Source organism: Rana temporaria, chromosome 2 (assembly GCF_905171775.1).
Source record: "Rana temporaria chromosome 2, aRanTem1.1, whole genome shotgun sequence".
Lineage (NCBI taxonomy): Eukaryota > Metazoa > Chordata > Amphibia > Anura > Ranidae > Rana > Rana temporaria.
Window position 1 is genome coordinate 401992489 of NC_053490.1, and position 18759 is coordinate 402011247.

The 18759-nt window shown below is 42.1% G+C and overlaps 1 protein-coding gene across 1 annotated transcript in view; it reads left to right on the plus strand.

Moving 5' to 3' along the window:
• RPGR (retinitis pigmentosa GTPase regulator) overlaps positions 1 to 18759 on the plus strand; it is a 150549-nt gene that overhangs the window by 32068 nt on the left and 99722 nt on the right. Inside the window, exons 2-5 of the mRNA XM_040338120.1 lie at positions 842 to 967; positions 2081 to 2173; positions 5892 to 5954; positions 15058 to 15216. Of these exons, the coding sequence (XP_040194054.1) occupies positions 842 to 967; positions 2081 to 2173; positions 5892 to 5954; positions 15058 to 15216 (441 nt within the window). The remainder of the gene's footprint in view (positions 1 to 841; positions 968 to 2080; positions 2174 to 5891; positions 5955 to 15057; positions 15217 to 18759) is intronic.

Genomic DNA, 18759 nt, shown 5'->3' on the forward strand with positions numbered 1-18759 from the left:
ACCGGATGGCGGTGGGAGGGGGGGGGATGTCCCCTCCCGCCGCCTGTAAGAACGATCTAGCGGCGGAACCGCCGCTATGATCGTTCTTACGGTGCGCAGGATCTCCGCCGCGAAAAAATGATATCTCAATGATCCCTGCCCAGGACGTCATATGACATCCACCCAGAATAACAGGTCCCCGTTTTGAACGTCATATGACGGCGTGCTGGTATTAAGTGGTTAATGTGTAGCATGCTTCCAAAGTTTTACTTTTAGCCACAATAATTGCCCTGCGGCGGGGTGACACACGGAGGCATAATCGGGTAAATTTACGTTATTGTGCCTGCTCCAGGTTAAGAGCACGTAGTGCACCCCTCTGGTGGACACAGTGGATTACAGTTACTAGTAATTGGTAACCGGGTTTGATTGGGAAAAGCGATCACATGGTAACCATGAAAACAACCTGTCATGAATGGGTTTTCCATTCAGCTTGCTTACTGTTGTGATCTGTGATTGGCCCACAGTAATCACATGGTACCTGGCTACCTGTAGCATGTGACTAGCTGTAGCGAATCACAGATCACAACCAAGAGAAAGCTTTTCATGAATGAATGGTTAACCCATTCATGATAGCTAAAACTATTGCTTATGCAGTGATCTTCACTGTATAAGCAATAACAGTGTAAAGAAAAAAGTCCACATCTAATGTTTGGTAACTTGCAATATATGACATATATTTTGGGTTTAATACCGCATCTTTCAAAAACGAATATACAATTTTTGGGTAGACTGATCCTTACAAGTATACTTATGTAAATAAGAATCAAACCTATCTTTATAACCCTCTCTTTACGTTTGATAGATTCTGGTGCGATATTTACATTTGGAAAAAGTAAATTTGCGGAGAACTGTCCCAGCAAGTTTTGGTTAAAAAACAACAAGCCTGCAAACATATCATGTGGAGATGAACACTCCGTTTTGGTTACAGGTAAGCCTTAAAAGGAAGGAATTTTTTTTTTTTAGGAGATTAATTTTATGTGACCTCACTGGTAATCATTCTACAGTGTATATAAAAAGTATAAATAAAAGAGAACTCCGCGCTGGGACTCTGTAAACCAATAAGCTGCTCCCCCTCAAAGTGCAATGTGCTAACTTTGTGACATGTGGGTTGTATATGGGGGCGCTAGATAAATCTAAAAAAAATAATGCACCTATAGGATACAATAGGTGATTCAAATTCAGTAGTAAACAATAATAAAGTGCATACGACAACAGTGACTTGAATAGGATGCAAATTGTTCCAATATCCGCACCCTGACTTTAATAAGCAAGTGAAATTGTGTTGGCACTTTATTTCATTTGCTTATTGAAGTCGGGGTGCGGATATTGGAACCATTTGCATCCTATTCAAGTCACTGTTGTCGTATGCACTTTAATATTGTTTACTACTGAATTTGAATTGCCTATTGTATCCTATAGGTGCATTATTATTTTTAGATTTATCTAGCGCCCCCATATTTATATACAACCCACATATATAAAAAGTATACACGCCTGAGACAAAGCTACCGTATACACTCGAGTATAGACCAAGTTTTTCAGCCCCCCTTTTTTTTTTTTGGACTAAAAATAACCCACTTGGCTTATCCCTGAGTCTGTGACATGCATATTCAGATGGCGGCCGTGCAGTGTTAATAAGTCACGCTCCTCCTTGTCCTGTTCTGTGAGAGGCGGAACACTCAGTTTCCCAGCAGACACTGTGTTCAGTGTTTCGCCTATCACGGACGCCCTCTCGTCCATGATAGACGAGAGGATTAGAGGGCGTCCATGATAGGCGTCCATAAGTGAATGGGACGGTCGGTGAGTCAATAGCGGGTCAGAGGAGAAGCCGCTGTGATACAGATATGACTGTTGCTCTTTAAAAATTAAGATTTACATCAATATATTTTACTAGTTATTTAAATAAAATCCAGCCTGATGTTTAATTTGCAGTTGCAAAAATAATGGCAGGTAACTTTACAGTTTCTAAATACTTTTCAGCTTTCCTTTTGTGCATTAATGGGTTTTGTACATTATTTAACCTGACCTTATTTTTCATCAGAAAATGGCAAGCTGTATGTGTTTGGCAGTAACATGTATGGACAGCTGGGTATCGGCTCTGAAAATGTCATCAGCACACCAAGATGTGTCAAAGGTTTGTTCCAATCTTTGCCATATGTATTAGAAATTACAGGTGTTATTTTTTTCATTATTTTGTTTCTCACAAAATATATCAAACCTCCTTCTTCTTTTTTTTTTTTCTCTCCCTAATTTTGTCATTTTGGGATGCCCACTATTTTCTCTGTTCAGTTCTTCCAGCCTTAATGAAACTTCAGCAATACTTTTTCTGCCAAGAAGAACAGTCAGAAATTATTCTATTATTCATATAATACCATGTTGGCCAGTGATAAATGCTTAGCTAAAAAAGCAAATGTTTTGTTATAATGATAGCTTTTAATGGATAACTAAAAACATCTTTAAAAGCAAACTTTTAGATTTTATAAAGTCTTTGTGTGTAAATATGCCTGGCAAAGGCACTTTGGTACTGTAAAAGCTGGCTTTATATAGCATTTATTGTTTTTTGTTTTATTGGCCATGCCTTCATGTCCATGACTGCACATTCCATTTTTTGGATGGATGTCATAGGGGAAAATCTCACCTGTGGGGTCACAGACAAAAATCAATACCTATAGAAATTTTTAACTCTCATTTCAAACTACCGTATTTTCCGGCGTATAAGACGACACCCTAATTTTCCAGCCAAAATGTTGGTTTTGGGATATACTCACCATATAAGACTACCCCCTTTCATGCCTCGCCTCACGGTGCCACCATTACATGCCAGACTGTGCCCCATTACATGCCAGACTGTGCCCCATTACATGCCAGACTGTGCCCCATTACATGCCAGACTGTGCCCCATTACATGCCAGACTGTGCCCCATTACATGGCCAGACTGTGCCCCATTACATGGCCAGACTGTGCCCCATTACATGGCCAGACTGTGCCCCATTACATGGCCAGACTGTGCCCCATTACATGGCCAGACTGTGCCCCATTACATGACCAGACTGTGCCCCATTACATGACCAGACTGTGCCCTTACCTTATCCCATGCGAATCGCGGCCGTGTAACCTAACATCTTACCTTACCAGAATCGCGGCCGTACGATTTTTCAAAAGCCGCGCCTCCGACGTCTTCTGTTCCGTGATAGGCGGAACGTTCAGCTTCCCAGGAGGCACTGTGTTCAGTGTTCGCCTATCACGGAGGCCCTCTCGTCCGAGGATGAGAGGGCCTCCGTGATAGGCGGACACTGAACACAGTGCCTCCTGGGAAGCTGATTGTTTCCGCCTATCACGGAACAGAAGACGTCGGAGGCGCGGCTTTTGAAAAATCGTACGGCCGCGATTCTGGTAAGGTAAGATGTTAGGTTAGCGGCGTATAAGACGACCCCCGAATTTTAAGAAGATTTTAAGGGGTTAGAAAGTCGTCTTATACGGTATTTAAAACAAAAATAGCTGACGTTGGCAATTAGTTTATAGTAGATAATGGTAACAAACAGTTTGCACAGGGAAAAGTGATGATAATATCAGATGACTGCAAAAAAATGTCAGCATTTGTAGGAGGTAAAATACAGCATGCGATAACAATTGTGCAAGTGTTTAATTCAGTTTAATAATTTTGCTTTAAATACTGAATGTGGTATTTGTTTGATTTGGCAGTAATTATTGCGTTATTTGATGCAGTATTTACCGCATTAAGCTGTTTGGTAGGAAGCTGGCCGTCGTGTTCTAAACGGATGACTCCTCAGCCGAATGTAAAAAAAAAAAAATGTGGACAATAAAAGATAATGGGGTGGGGGAAAAAAAAGCAAGTAGCGCAGATCTATAATCCCATAATCTTGTAATTTGAACCCACTACAGCAGAAATACCTTCCATATGACCCCTTTTTTTGGAAAATGGACAGTCCAAGGTAGACCTGGGATTAGCACTTCATACTTAGGAATTTATTATCTGGGAGAGAATTGGGAATTCTCCATTGGAGGGGTGAACCAGTTGCCCAAAAAAATCAGATAAAGGCTTATCCAAGGTCTACATTAAAGCACTAAATGACCCCCTTAACTAAGGGGCCACATTAATTGTGGTGAGTGAATTGGTGCATCACACGTGATGGACCACAGGAGTGGATAATTAACAACTTGCCGACTGCCCCACATTTACTTTACTAAAGCGGAGGTTTACCCAAAAGTGAACCTCCACTTTTCGGAACCCACCCCCCCTTCGGTGTCACATTTGACACCTTTCAGGGGGGAGGGGGGGGCAGATACCTGTATAAAACAGGTATTTGCACCACTTCCGGGTATAGATTCTCGCGGGAGTCCGGACCCTCCGCGTCACACCCCCCCCCCCCCGTTGTGTTCTGGGAAACACTCAGCTCCCAGAACACAACAGGGACCAGTGGGAACTGCACAGCGCGACTCGCGCATTCGCAGTAGGGAACGGGCAGTGAAGCCGCAGCGCTTCACTTCCCGAGGATGGCGGATGTTTTTTTCCCCCCCTTAATGCATTCTCTGCATTAAGGTAAAAAACCTCCAGTGTGCTGCTCCCTCCAACCCACCCTTGTATTTGCCTTAGCCTGATCTCAATCCGGCAATATGCACAAGAGCAGAGGCTCTCTCGGCTCTCTTCCTCATTTGCTCAGATACAGCAATGGAAGCCATTGGCTCTTGCATCTGCCAGTCACAGCCAGTGAGGAGGGGGTGGAACCAAGCTGCATTCTGTGGCACTGCCGGCTTGGGAGTGAGCATGCACACATGCCCCCATAGCAAGCCACTCGGGGGGGGGGGGGGGGGAATCCCTGAGGAGAATCTGAGCTGCTCTGTGAAAAAGCATTACGCAGAGCAGGTAACGATAACATGTTTGTTATTTAAAAAAATAAATCTTAATGTGTACAATCACTAACTTTTTGATTCTCCCAGGCAGCAGAGTTTTTCCTGTCACCTCTCCTGTTCTTCTTTTCTCCTTCCCTAATCTGTAAGAAATCAACAGGAATGTCACAGACTGCTGAGGAAGGACTTCCTCAGCACAGTCTGACATTCCTGTTGCTTTCGCAACAGTAAAGCCTGGTACACACGCACCTGCTCTCTAATTTCCTCGTCGTGATTCTCGGCAGTGTTTTCCTGTCGGGAAACCAGAGCGTCTGTATACTTGCCTGTCGTCGTGAAAACCTGCGTATGCTCGAAATGACTTTAATGCATGCACGGTAGCTTCCAAGGGAAGTGTAGGATACAGCAAGATGGCGGCGACAGCATCGAATGTGACGAGCGCATGCTCGTCGTACGCGATGAAGTCACTGCGTTCTTGCCTTTCAAAAGAACGGCGGTTCTTTTGAATGGAGTGTCTGTACACTCGGGCGGTAAGTGATTCTTGCCAAGAATCTCGTCAGGAAAAACAACGTTTTTTTTTCCTGACGAGATTCTGGCCCGTGACCAGGGCTTAACTCTTAAAGCTGTCAGTTGATCGGCCTCCAGTGGCTCTGATTTTAGGCACAGTGCAGAGAATGGAGAATTGAGCATGTGCAGAGCAGGGTCAGACTCTGTATTACTGGATCTTAAACATTAAAGGCACTTATTTTTTATAATTTACATAGGCTGCTCCTTTTGCAGGTATAGCTATCAGAACTTAATTTTCTGACTAAAGTTCCACTTTAAGTATTTTTATGGGCAAAAATGCAGATTTTTGCATGTGTGCAAAAATTTAAAAAAAATTGCTAGTGTGGAAGTGGTTAAAATATTTTACAATTGCAGCTCAGTATATTTTTATATTTTTTATTTTGCTAATAAGGGCTAATGAATTATTTTCTGTTTGCAGCTTTAAGATCGGAAAAAGTAAAACTTACTGCTTGTGGGAGAAATCACACCTTGATCTGTACAGGTAATATTTGTGTTCTAATGCTTTTTTCTATGTGAATTTTTTTTTGTAATGTAAAGCACTTTAACCACTTGACACCCGCACGCCGTCATATGACGTCCAAAACGGGGACCTGTTATCCTGGGTGGACGTCATATGACGTGATGGGCTTTGCGGGGGGGATATCTCAATGATGCCTGCACCCGGAGGCATCATTGAGATATCATTTTTTAGCGGCGGCGATCCTGCGCACCGTAAGAACGATCATAGCGGCGGTTCCGCCGCTAGATCGTTCTTACAGGCGGCGGGAGGGGACATCCCCCCCCTCCCGCCGCCATCCGGTGCTTCTCCGGGCTCTCCCGTCCCACCGGGGGCCCGGAGAGATGATCGCCGTCCGCCGGATGTTTGCCATAGAGAAGACTGGTGACCATCTGGTCACCAGTCATCTCTATGACCGTCGGAGGCCCGGGCGCGATGTGATGACGTCACGCCCGGGTCCCCGTAAGTAAACAAACCGCAATTGCGGCTAGTTTGAATGAGATCTGTGAATTTTTTTTCACGATCTCATTCTTTCCAGCCTGCAGGAGAGATGTGGGGTCTTATTGACCCCGCATCTCTCCTTAAAAAGGACCTGTCACACACATTCCTATTACAAGGGATGTTTACATTCCTTGTAATAGGAATAAAAGCGATTGAAAAAAAAAAAAAGTGTAAAAAAAAAGTGTAAAAAATAAAGAAATAAGTAAAATAAAAAAAAAAAAATAATAATAAAAAAATTAAAATGCCCCTGTCCCCGGTAGCTCGCGCTCAGAAGCGTACGCACACGTAAGTCCCGCCCACGTATGTAAACGTCGTTCAAACCACACATGTGAGGTGTCGCCGCGTGCGTTAGAGCGTGTGCAACAATTCTAGCACTAGACCTCCTCTGTAACTCTAAACTGGCAACCTGTAAAAATTTTAAAGTGTCGCCTATGGAGATTTTAAAGTAACGAAGTTTGGCGCCATTCCATGAGTGTACGCAATTTTAAAGCGTGACATGTTAGGTATCTAGTTACTCGGCGTAACATCATCTTTCATATTTTACCAAAAAATTGGGCTAACGTTACTGTTTTGTTATTTTTTAATTTATGAAACCATTTTTTTTACAAAAAAAAGCAGTTTAAAAAATTATTGCGCAAATACGGTGCAAGATAAAAAGTTGCAATGACCGCCATTTTATTCCCTAGGGTGTCTGCTAAAAAAACATATATAATGTTTGGGGGTTCTGAGTAATTTTCTAGCAAAAGAATGATGATTTGTACATGTAGGAAAGAAGTGCCAGAATAGGCCCGGGAAGGAGGTGGGTTTTAAAGCCCGGTATTGAAGTGGTTAAACTCCCAATATCCGCACAATCCAATGGTGCATAATCATTTGAAAATGTATAAGGGTTTGTTAACCTGAGCAACAGTGAGACAGTAAAAGCAGTCATTCAAGTAGCTGTTTTAATATATGGCAGTTAAGCTGCCATATAGTAAATGTTTGGTCTTGGGCTTTAGATATAAAACGTGAAGTACGGTATATCTAAACTCTCGCCTTGTAAAATAAAAAATACTCTTTCGTACAAGTACATGGTACAGCATGAAAGGTGGTATGAATCCGTGCTACGGAACTGTGTTTAAAAAATATGTATGCTGCAAGAAGTAGATGCTGGAAGTATGAAATGGTGATCTGCAGTGGCTGCCCCTACATATGTACCCTACCTGGGTGGAGTATGAAATGGATAGAAGGATATTAGTAGGTGGTGGCGCCTTCTGGTGAAATGTGGTAAAAATAAAAATAAAAAATGTATATACTTGAAAAAAAATTAAGAATAGAGAATAAAAATGTGATTTAACTGCACTGCTGTGTGCGCACAACCAATGTTAATCATCAGAATATGCAGTGCAATAATGTGCAAATAAATTAACTGAAATAGATGTCCAATGATCTAAAAACGGTGATGTGATCAGTCATAAAAATAAATTCATTTACATACAGTGCTAATCCTCAAATACAGTGCATAAATAAATACATATAAGTTGGACCTGATATATAAACTCAAATGATCCAAAACGGTGTTATAATTAAATGTATAAATTCTTATTGCTAAAAACTGCTGGAGTAATAATTAATGATAACTAGAAAAGATACAATTTCTGGGGAAATTGTACAACGTGGTCTTGCCTCCACCAATACTCCTGACTGGAGACGGTGCCCCTGGAGATGTAAATGTGATCCAACAGTGTGTCGATCCAGTTCGGTCCATTGCCCCATCAAAAACTGCCCCATCAAAAACTACCCCATCAAAACTGCACCATCAAAACTGCACCATCATATTTGCCCCATCAAAAACTGGTTGCTATGGAGTGGTTGCTATGGAGTGGTTGCTATGTATGGTATGCAGAAGTTACGCAGAGCCAAAAAAACTGAGCCATATCACCTCACAGTGTATGGGAGGAGCTATAGAAAGCCCTCACAGATGTGTGTATGAAGGTTTTTACCTCAGCGTCTCCTAGGAAACCAATGTAAACATATGCAAACACACTCTAGCAGAGGAAAGTTCCCTCAGCCTTGTGTGGGAGGAGCCAACTCACCTCACAGGCGTCTCCTAGGAAACCAATTGTTTGGTTTGCAGGCTCTCTGTAAATTTTTTTTGAATACTTGTCCTTCAAATGAAGGTATTTACCTCACAGAAAACACCTCACAGAAAACACCTCACAACTGTGTGTATGAAGGTATTTACCTCACAGAAAACACCTCATAACTACCTCCACAACTGTGTGGGAGGAGCTATAGAATCCCCTTACAGCTGTGCGTGAGGAGTTTTAATTACCTCAGCGTCTCCTAGGAAACCAATGTAAACATAAGCACGCAGCCTCTAAGCAGAGACTCGGATCCTGGATTTTTTTCAAATACTTGTCCTATTCAAATGGTTGTATTTTAACAACTATAAATCGTACAGCGAATATCTTTATATTTTACGAATCACAAGACCCAGACCTACATTTTGATGTATAGTATGTCTCTGAAATAATAAAATTTAAGGCACAGTCGCAGTTTACAAATTCCCCAGCAGATTTTAGTTTTCTAAACTTTGCCCTCCATTGACTTCCATTGAAATAATGGATGGCGTAGGTTGCAAACAAATTATCATATTGTGAAAACTGTTTGATCAATCACTTAGCCGTGAACACGTGTGGTGGCAGCAGGGATAGCTGAACGTTTTGATATAAGATTTGTGTAGGTCGGCATGAAAATTAGGGAGTGGTCGCAGTTTACAAATCATGTGCTGATTTTTCAGTTTTTGACATTTCACACTCTAGCTCTCCCCATTCATTCCTATGGGAAAATTTCACCGCAAAAATATTTTGCGAAACGATTCGGCGAAACGTTCCACAATGTAATAGCCCACCGATCGGGAACAATCTGCACGATTCGATATATTACTCGTCTATTTAGTGTAAAAACTGTTGGAGGAATTTGGCGGGGCAAATTTGGCTATAAGAATAATAATATATATGTGAGAGAACAATAAGTGATCTTGCTATGCAAGACCACTTAATAATAGTCCATGCAAGAAAGTGCTGCGTGCTTCGTGCCAATTATAATAAGTTACTCTGGTGTTTCACTCAGTGCTCCCTTCCTCCGTGCTTTGGTGTGTCCCGCACTCACCAGATCCACACCCCCTCCTGGGGTAACAGGCATCCACAGTATATGCTCTGTGCAGCGCTTTGGCGATTCCTATTGTTCCCCTATGGTCCTTTCCAATGTCCACTCAGAAAGAAAAAAGGTCCCAATAGTGTGATACCGTATGAAACTCAAAATGTATTGATTAAAACAATAGGTACTCACATTCAGGTAAAATCAAACAGGCGTTGTATGAATGTTTGGAAGTGTTGTGAACGCCTGTTTGATTTTACCTGAATGTGAGTACCTAGTGTTTTTATCAATAAAAAGACCTCTGGAAAATGTACCCTTCTTCATGACCAAGCAATTTTTTGCAATACGGCACTGCGTTACTTTAAATGACAATTGCGCAGTCCTGCAGCGCTGTACATAAATTAAACTTATGTCATTTTTTTCCCCTACAAATAGTTTTCTTTTGGTGGTATTTGATCACCACTGGTTTTTTTTTTTGCTATAAACCAAAAGTTTTGACAATTAAAAAAAAAATGTATTTTTACTTTTCTGCTATAAAACATATTCAATAAAAATGTAATTTCTTTATAAATTTAGGCCAACATGCATTCTGCTACATATTTTTGGTAAAAAAAAATCCCAGTAAGCATATATTGATTGGTTTGCGCAAAAGTTATAGTGTCTACAAACTATGGGATATATACTGGAATTTTAATTTTATTTTATACTAGTAATGGCGGCGATCAGTGACTTAGTGGCACTGTGATATTGGGGCAGACAATCTGACATTTTTGACACTTTGTGGGAACCATTTAGGGCCCTTTCACACGGGGGGGATCAGTAATGATCCGATCTGTGTGTCCGCATTTGCTCAGCGGGGATCCTCCGTAAAATCCCCGCTGAGCTGGCAGCTGACAGGGCGGTCCCCGCACACTGTGCAGGGACCGCCCTGTCTTTCCTTCGCTCTCCCCTATGGGGGATCGGATAAACACGGACCGTATGTCCGTGTTCATCCGATCCGGCAGACAGAAGAAAAATAGGATTTTCTTCCGTCCGCAAATGCGGATCTTCGCGGAGGCGGACAATTACGGGTGTCAGCGGATGGTCATCCGCTGACACCCGTAATCGCATAGGGATCCATGTATGTCCCGTCTTCATCCGCAACGAACGGATGAAAATGCGGACATACGGTCCGTACGTGTGAAAGGGCCCTTACAGTGATCGGTGCTAAAAATATGCACTTTCACTGTACTAATGGCACCGTCTGGGAAGAGGTTAAAAATCTAGAGCAATCAAAAGGTTTCATGCCTAACCAGTGTTTCTTGTGTACTACAATACCTGTCCCGGAGAATGTGTTTCCAGCACGACGGCATCGCACTGATTCTCGGCGACATGGTGCCGACATCTCGCACTCGCTGGAATAGAAAAAGCACATTCCAGCAAGCGCGTCATAGAAGCAACGGGGATCCAACTTGGATTCCTGCCAATTCTAGCCGCGGCGTTTGGTATGAATCATGAGGGGGAACTACACGCCAAATTTTAAATAAAAAAACGGCATGGGTTCCCCTCAGGGGCATTCCAAGCCCTTAGGTCTGGTATGGATTGCAAGGAGAACCCCCTACGCCAAAAAAACGGCGTGCGGGTCCCCCCACAATCCATACCAGACCCATATCCAAGCACACCGCCCAGCCGGTAAGGAAAGGAAAGGAGGGGGGACGAGAGAGTGCCTCCCCTCCTGAGCCGTACCAGGCTGCATGCCCTCAACTTGGGGGGGGGGGTTGGGTGCTCTGGGGCAGGGGGCGCCCTGCAGCCCCCCCCACCCCAAAGTACCCTGTCCCCATGTTGAATAGGACAGGGCCTCTTCCCAACAACCCTGGCCGTTGGTTGTCGGGGTCTGCGGGCAGGGGGCTTATCGGAATCTGGGAGTCCCCGTGGGTCCCGGAGCATGATGGGACTGTGACGCCATAAGAGGCCTATATAAATCGGTGTGAGCCGCACACCCGGCATTACAGCGGGAAGAAACGTTGCGTCAACATCGGAAGAAAGGAAAAAGGCAGAAGACGGCAAAGAAGAGCGGGCTGCGCCGCCGCTAGTAATAGAGCTAAAAAGAAGATATCGGCAGCCAGCCCCTAACAAGGCACCGAAGAGCGAGCAGGAGAAGAACCGGGGAGCGCCGAGATGACAGCTGAGAGCAAAGAAGATGGAAGAAGACCCCCTCCCCCGGAGAGTGGAGAAGACCCCCCCCCCCCCCCTGGAGCTGACTAATAAATTAATAAATTATTTTAAAACCATGTGTTGTGTGTTTATTTTCTTTTACACTTTTCCTCCAGGTGAATGGGTAGGGGTACGATGTACCCCATATTCATTCACCTAGGGTGGGGGGCCAGTATCTGGGGGCCCCCTTATCAAAGGGGGCTCCCAGATTCCGATAAGCCCCCCGCCCGCAGACCCCGACAACCAACGGCCAGGGTCAGGTCACAGGAGCTGAAGAACGGGGAGAGGTGTGTGTGTGTAAACACACCTTCCCCGTTTTTCCCTGTGGCAGTGTCACTGATCGTCTGTTCCCTGTTATAGGGAACAACGATCAGTGACATCACACCTACAGTCACGCCCCCCCTACAGTAAGAATTACTCTTAGGGCACACTTAACCCCTTAGCGCCCCCTAGTGGTTAACCCCTTACTGCATTTTTATAGCACTTTTCACTGTGAAAATGACAATGGTCCCAAAAATGTGTCAAAAGTATCCGATTGGGGATATTTATTATAGCAATAAGTAAAAAATATTGCATTTTTTTTCAAAATTGTCGCTCTATTTTTGTTTGTATTGTTTGTATAGCGCAAAAAATAATCAAATGCCACCAAAAGAAAGCTCTATTTGTGGGGGACAAAAAGGACGCCAATTTTGTTTGGGAGCCACGTCGCACCACCGCGCAATTGCATTAAATCGACGCAGTGCGAAATCGCAAAAAGGGGCAAGGTCCTTAACCACTAGTCCACCGGGCCTATTTTAGCACTTCTCTCCTTCATGTAAAAATCACAATTTTTTTGCTAGAAAATTAATCAGAACCCCCAAACATATTATATATATATTTGCAGACACCCTAGGGAATAAAATGGCAGTCATTGCAACTTTTTTTTCTCGCACGGTATTTGAGCAATAATTTTTCAAACGCCTTTTTTTGGGGGAAAAAAAACAGTTTCATGAATTAAAAAATAACAAAACAGTAAAGTTAGCCTAATTATTTTTGTATAATATGAAAGATGATGTTCACGCTTTAAAATTGCGCACACTCATGGAATGTCGCCAAACTTCGGTATTTTTATTTTTATTTTTTGGTCACTTTTATTCTTATTACAAGGAATGTAAACATCCCTTGTAATAGGAATCCGTGTGACAGGTCCTCTTTATAGAGAGATGTGGGGTCAGTATGACCCCACATCTCTCCTCCAGGCTTACAAGCATGAAATCGGTGAAAAAATTATCACCGATCACATGCCGACAGTCGCGATTGTGGCTTTGTTTACTTCCGGGTAACGGGCGTGACGTCATAACCAGGGCTGTGGAGTTGGAGTCGAGGAGTCGGAGTCGGGGGAAATTTTGGGTACCTGGAGTCGGAGTCGGCAAACAATGCACCGACTCCGATTTCGACTCCTACTAAATTTAGATTGGAATAAAAAAAGAAAAAAAGCAAGTTTAAATGTCCCAATTCACAAAAAGTTATAATTAATGACTTCTCTACTGTAAGAATAAAGACCAATGCATGCAGTGCCTCACGTAACCGCAAAACGAACACGTTAAGTGACCGTGAAGAAGCATGCTTTTCATGTGCTTCACTATATGGCACGCAACGCACAATTAGGAGCTGCAATACTTATACTTTCCATAGTGTTGTGTTCTGCTTTTACAGGGAACGCATGTTAGAGAACCAGTAAGTGTCCAAATAAAAAAATTCCAACAGGAGTTTTATAAAGCACTAAAAGAAGTTGAAAAGTATGATCGCTCATCAAAACTTACTGTTGAAGAAGCCATCCTTGTTTATCCAGAGATCGTTGGTGATGTGGTCAGAATAGTTACTGCAATGCCACCCACCCAAGTCAGTGTCGAAAGATTATTTTCAGCCCTAAAAATAATAAAGTCTGACTTAAGAGCTTCTATGAAAGAGGATCTGGCAGAGGCAATTCTCTTCCTTAGAACTCTACATTGAATTGATTTGCATTTGCTAAGCCTATAACTACATTTCAAGATTAATATAAACCATTTCTAGGTTTTACAGATTTTGTTTTTGGTTCATTATAGATAAGCTTTGTTTTTGTTCTAAAACAACCAAATAATGTGGTTTGTATTTTTGAACTGGTAAAGATCCTGTTCCTGATGTTTATGCCTGCTGCTACTATCCAGCCACTTGATTGTTTTCATTGTGTTTGTCTTTTGCTTAAACTGTGCAATACAGTAGACTGTTGGCTTCCCAGCCAGTAGTCCTGTGGTAGGCTGCGTTTCTTTCCCTCAAGGAATGTATAAAATACATTTGCATATTAATACAGAGTCGGAGTCGGAAGTACATAAAACTGAGGAGTCGGAGTCGGATCATTTATCTACCGACTCCACAGCCCTGGTCATAACGTCGCGCCCGGGCCTCCGACGGTCATAGAGATGACTGGTGACCATCTGGTCACCAGTCATCTCTATGCTTTCCAGGCAGCGCCGACCGATTCGCTCTCCGGGCCCCCGATGGCACGGGAGAACCCGGGGGAAGCGATCTATAAGAACGATCAAGCAGCGGAACCGCCGATTTGATCGTTCTTATCATGCACTGAATCGGTGGCTGAAGACGGCGATATCTGAATGATGCCTGTAGCTGCAGGCATCATTCAGATATCACCGCACAAATTGGAGGACGCCAAATGACGTCCTCCCATGGACAAGTGGTTAACCTGCATAATGGTCCGGGTCTTAAGTGGTTAAGATTTCACTTTGATTGCAATATAATTGTAAATAGTTTTCTTTTTGTTTTAAAAACAAATGAAAACAACAATTTTAGTCAATGTTCACTTATTTTTAGTTGCTCAATGTCTCGTATTGCTTCTAAAGTTAAATGTTAAGTGTACGATTTTTTTCTTGTTGAGAAATAATTGGAAGTCCCGCTGCTTTGCCAAGTAATTGTGGGTTATGGTTCCGTCTTTGTTGTGTGACTTTTTGTTCATGGAGTTGTTAAAGCAGGAGACTATATATCGATATTGGCCAACAACTAATATCTAACAATTTGGCCTTTCTTGTGTTGTAAATATCCTGAAGCAGCTAGCTCATGTTCTTGTTAGCCAAACAAATACATCACAACAGGTGAGAAATTTGTCAGCGAAGTCTCGAGGTTGTCATGCTATGTGATGAGATGCAGAAGCCTGTGTGGTTCACTGACGGAGAGCTGTCTGCAGAAAATGAAAATGTGCGCCTGTGTGTTTTATCTTTTGTAGTACAAGGAAAGGTCTACTCCTCTGGATGGAACAGCGAAGGACAGCTGGGACTTGGTGACACGACGGAAAGGGCGAGCTTTCATGAAATCTCCTTCTTCAACTCTCAGTATAAAATCAAACAGCTGTCGGCTGGATCCAATACATCAGCTGCCTTAACTGGTAGGTGCCCCCTATTAACGCTTATTGCCTACTGCCACATCCAGTGATCTGAAAGGTTCAGAAATGTTTTTCTTGTCATCGTTTTACAGAGTAATATGTATGTGTGAATGGAAAAGACCGATGTTATGACAAGCTAGAAATTAGAAATGATATCCTCGGGATGTCTACTTTTCCGTTGTAGCCAAGTAGCAGAAAGGAAAGATCCTTTCTTAACCACTTCAATACCGGGCTTTTATACCTACCTCAATACCAGGCCTATTCTGGCACTTCTGTCCTACATTGTACAAATCATCATTCTTTTGCTAGAAAATTACTCAGAACCCCCAAACATTATATATGTTTTTTTTAGCAGACACCCTAGGGAATAAAATGACCGTCATTGCAACTTTTTATCTTGCACGGTATTTGCGCAATAATTTTTCAAACTCCTTTTTTTTTTTTTTGGGAAAAAAATGGGTTCATGAATTTAAAACAAAACAGTAAAGTTAGCCCAATTTTTTTTATAAAATATGAAAGATGATGTAACGCCAAGTAAATAGATACCTAACATGTCACTCTTTAAAATTGCGCACACTCATGGAATGGCGACAAACTTCGGTACTTAAAAATCTCCATAGGCGACGCTTTAATTTTTTTTACAGGTTGCCAGTTTAGAGTTACAGAGGAGGTCTAGTGCTAGAATTATTGCTGGCACTCTAACGCATGCGGCGATACCTCACATATGTGGTTTGAACGGCGTTTACATATGTGGACAGGACTTTTTTTTTATCACTTTTATTCCTATTACAAGGAATGTAAACATCCCTTTTAATAGGAATGGTGTGTGACAGGTCCTCTTTATGGAGAGATGCGGGGTCAATAAGACCCTGCATCTCTCCTCCAGGCTGGAAAGCATGAGATTGTGAAAAAATTTCACTGATCTCATGCTTACTAACCGCAATTGCGGCTTTGTTTACTTCCGGGTACCCGGGCGTGACATCATCACATCGCGCCCGGGCCTCCAATGGTCATCTCTATGCTTCCCAGCCAGCGACGATTCTTTCTCTGGCCCTCGATGGCACGGGAGAGCATGGAGAAGCACCGGATGGCGTGTTCTCTCCCGCCACCTATAAGAACAATCAAGCGGCAGAACTGAACAGAATGATATCTGAATGATGCCTCTAGCTGCAGGAATCATTCAGATATCCCCCCCACAAAGCCCAGGACGTCATATGACGTCCACCCAGGATGGGAGATCCCATCTGTGGACGTCATATTACAATGGGCGGGTATTGAAGTGGTTAAAGTGTAACTTTACTGTAGAGGGGAGCCGAGAACTGGTTTTGTGTCAATCCATTTTAATTGTCATGAAAGAGATTTAGAAACTACCATTGCTGACCTCTCTAAAAATGCTTTTCTGACTTCTCACTTGTGTAAGTTGGAGCTATTTTCTTGTCTAACCACCTGAAATCCAGTGCAATCTTTAAATTTTTCACACATGCATTATCTGCATTTTTGCTAGAAAATTACTTGGAGCCCCCAAACAATTATATATTTTCTGAAGAAAAGACCCTGTAGCATAAAATGGTGGCAGCTGCCATTTTTTATGTTGCACCATATTTTCAGAACGGTTTACAACCTGCATAATTTAAATTTAATAACTTACACATACACATACACACATACACATGTGGTTATGTGTATATATATATATATATATATATATATATATATATATATATATATATATATATATATATATATATAAATAAAATGTATTTACACACAGTGCCTTGAAGTATTCATACCCCTTGAAATTTTCCACATTTTGTCATGTTGCAACCAAAAATGTAAATTCACTTTATGTGGGTTTTTTTTAATTCAGCAGCTGCACTTTTTGTAGCTGCTGACTTTTAATAAAGTAAAAAAAGAAGTGTAACTCCGCTTTAAATACAATTGAAAATCTGTGGCCAGACTTGAAAATTGCTGTTCACATATGCTCTCCATTCAATCAGACAGAGCATGAGCTATTTTGCAAAGAATAATTGGCAAAAATGTCACTCTCTAAATGTGCAAAGCCGGTAGACACATCCCCAAAAAGACTTGCAGCTGTAATTTGAAGCGAAAGTTGGTTCTACAAAGTATTGACTCAGGGGGCCTGAATACAAATGCACACAACATTTTTCTGATATTCATTTGTAAAAAAAAAGTTAAAACCATTTATCATTTTCCTTGCACTTCACAATTATGTGCCACTTTGTGTTGGTCTAGCACAGGGGTGTCAAACTCAATTTCATCGTGGGCCGCATCAGCATTATGATTGTCCTCAAAAGGGCCGGTTGTATCTGTAAGATTAGATGTCCAACGCATCTCCTCCCCTTACATTAGATATGAAGAGCCACCCCACCATCAGAAGTTGAGCCCCCCACTCCCCTACATCACAGTGCACCCCCCTTTCTTTATGCTGCTGCTGGGATGAAGCTGGATGCATTGCTTGAAAGCAGAAAGTAAGGGTCTGAAGGAGGACCAGAGGAGGGCTGGAGCTCTCCTGCAGCTGCAGGAGAGGTGCGAGGGCCGCATAAAATGGCCTGGAGGGCCTGAATCGGCCCGCGGGCCTTGTGTTTGACACCTGTGGTCTAACACGTAAAATCCTAATAAAATAAATTTTAGTTTTTGGTCGTAACATGACAAAATTTTGAAAATTTCAAGGGGTATGAACACTTTTTTTTCAATGCACTGTATATCATTCTGGGGCAGGACAGGCCAGATGTTTTGATCTGATTGCTTTTATAGCGTGATAAGTAGTTGCCCTAGTATCAAAAATCATGTAGTAAAAGCTGCACAGTCAACCCACATCCAATATTTCAGTTTTTGGACACAGGTTCTTGTATTTCCATGGGACTTCATTGGTGAGATCTCTGTTTGAGTTCCTGGATCTCCACATTAGAACAGGGGATGCTGCATAGGTGAACAGGAACACTAAAACCTCCCAGGACAGAGACGCAGTGAAGAACTATGGTAGAAAGGTCTCGGTGTTGGAATATCCAGGGCTTAAACCATGGTCCTGATTTAGGAGTTTACCTGCAACTAAAAACAAACTTTTGGATGTGCTTTTCCTTTTTTAAATGTCACTACATACAGCAAACACTGCTAGTGGCTTAGGTTCTTTAGGAATTCTTTTTTTTTTTGTTTTTCAATTGTCAACTGACAAAACCCACAGGGACTTTTTTGGTACACGGAAGTATTTGATTATGGGTTGTACGCAATGCTATAGATGTTGTAGGTAGTAATTTATATGTATTTCCAACACCAAAATTGTTACTTTTTTAAGTCTATGCTTTTAAGATTTAGTCAGTCTTCTACATAAGAAAAACTGCTTATGGGGCTTTACCAAGTTGTATTAATGCTTATTATGTTATATGATTATTTTAAAGCGTAGCTCAGAGGAAGCCCCAGATATTAACATATTTATTTATAAATATTTATAGATATTTATTAACACAATGAATAAATTAATGGTATTGCAGTATTCACAAAATGTGTTCATTATTCAGAGACTTGTTT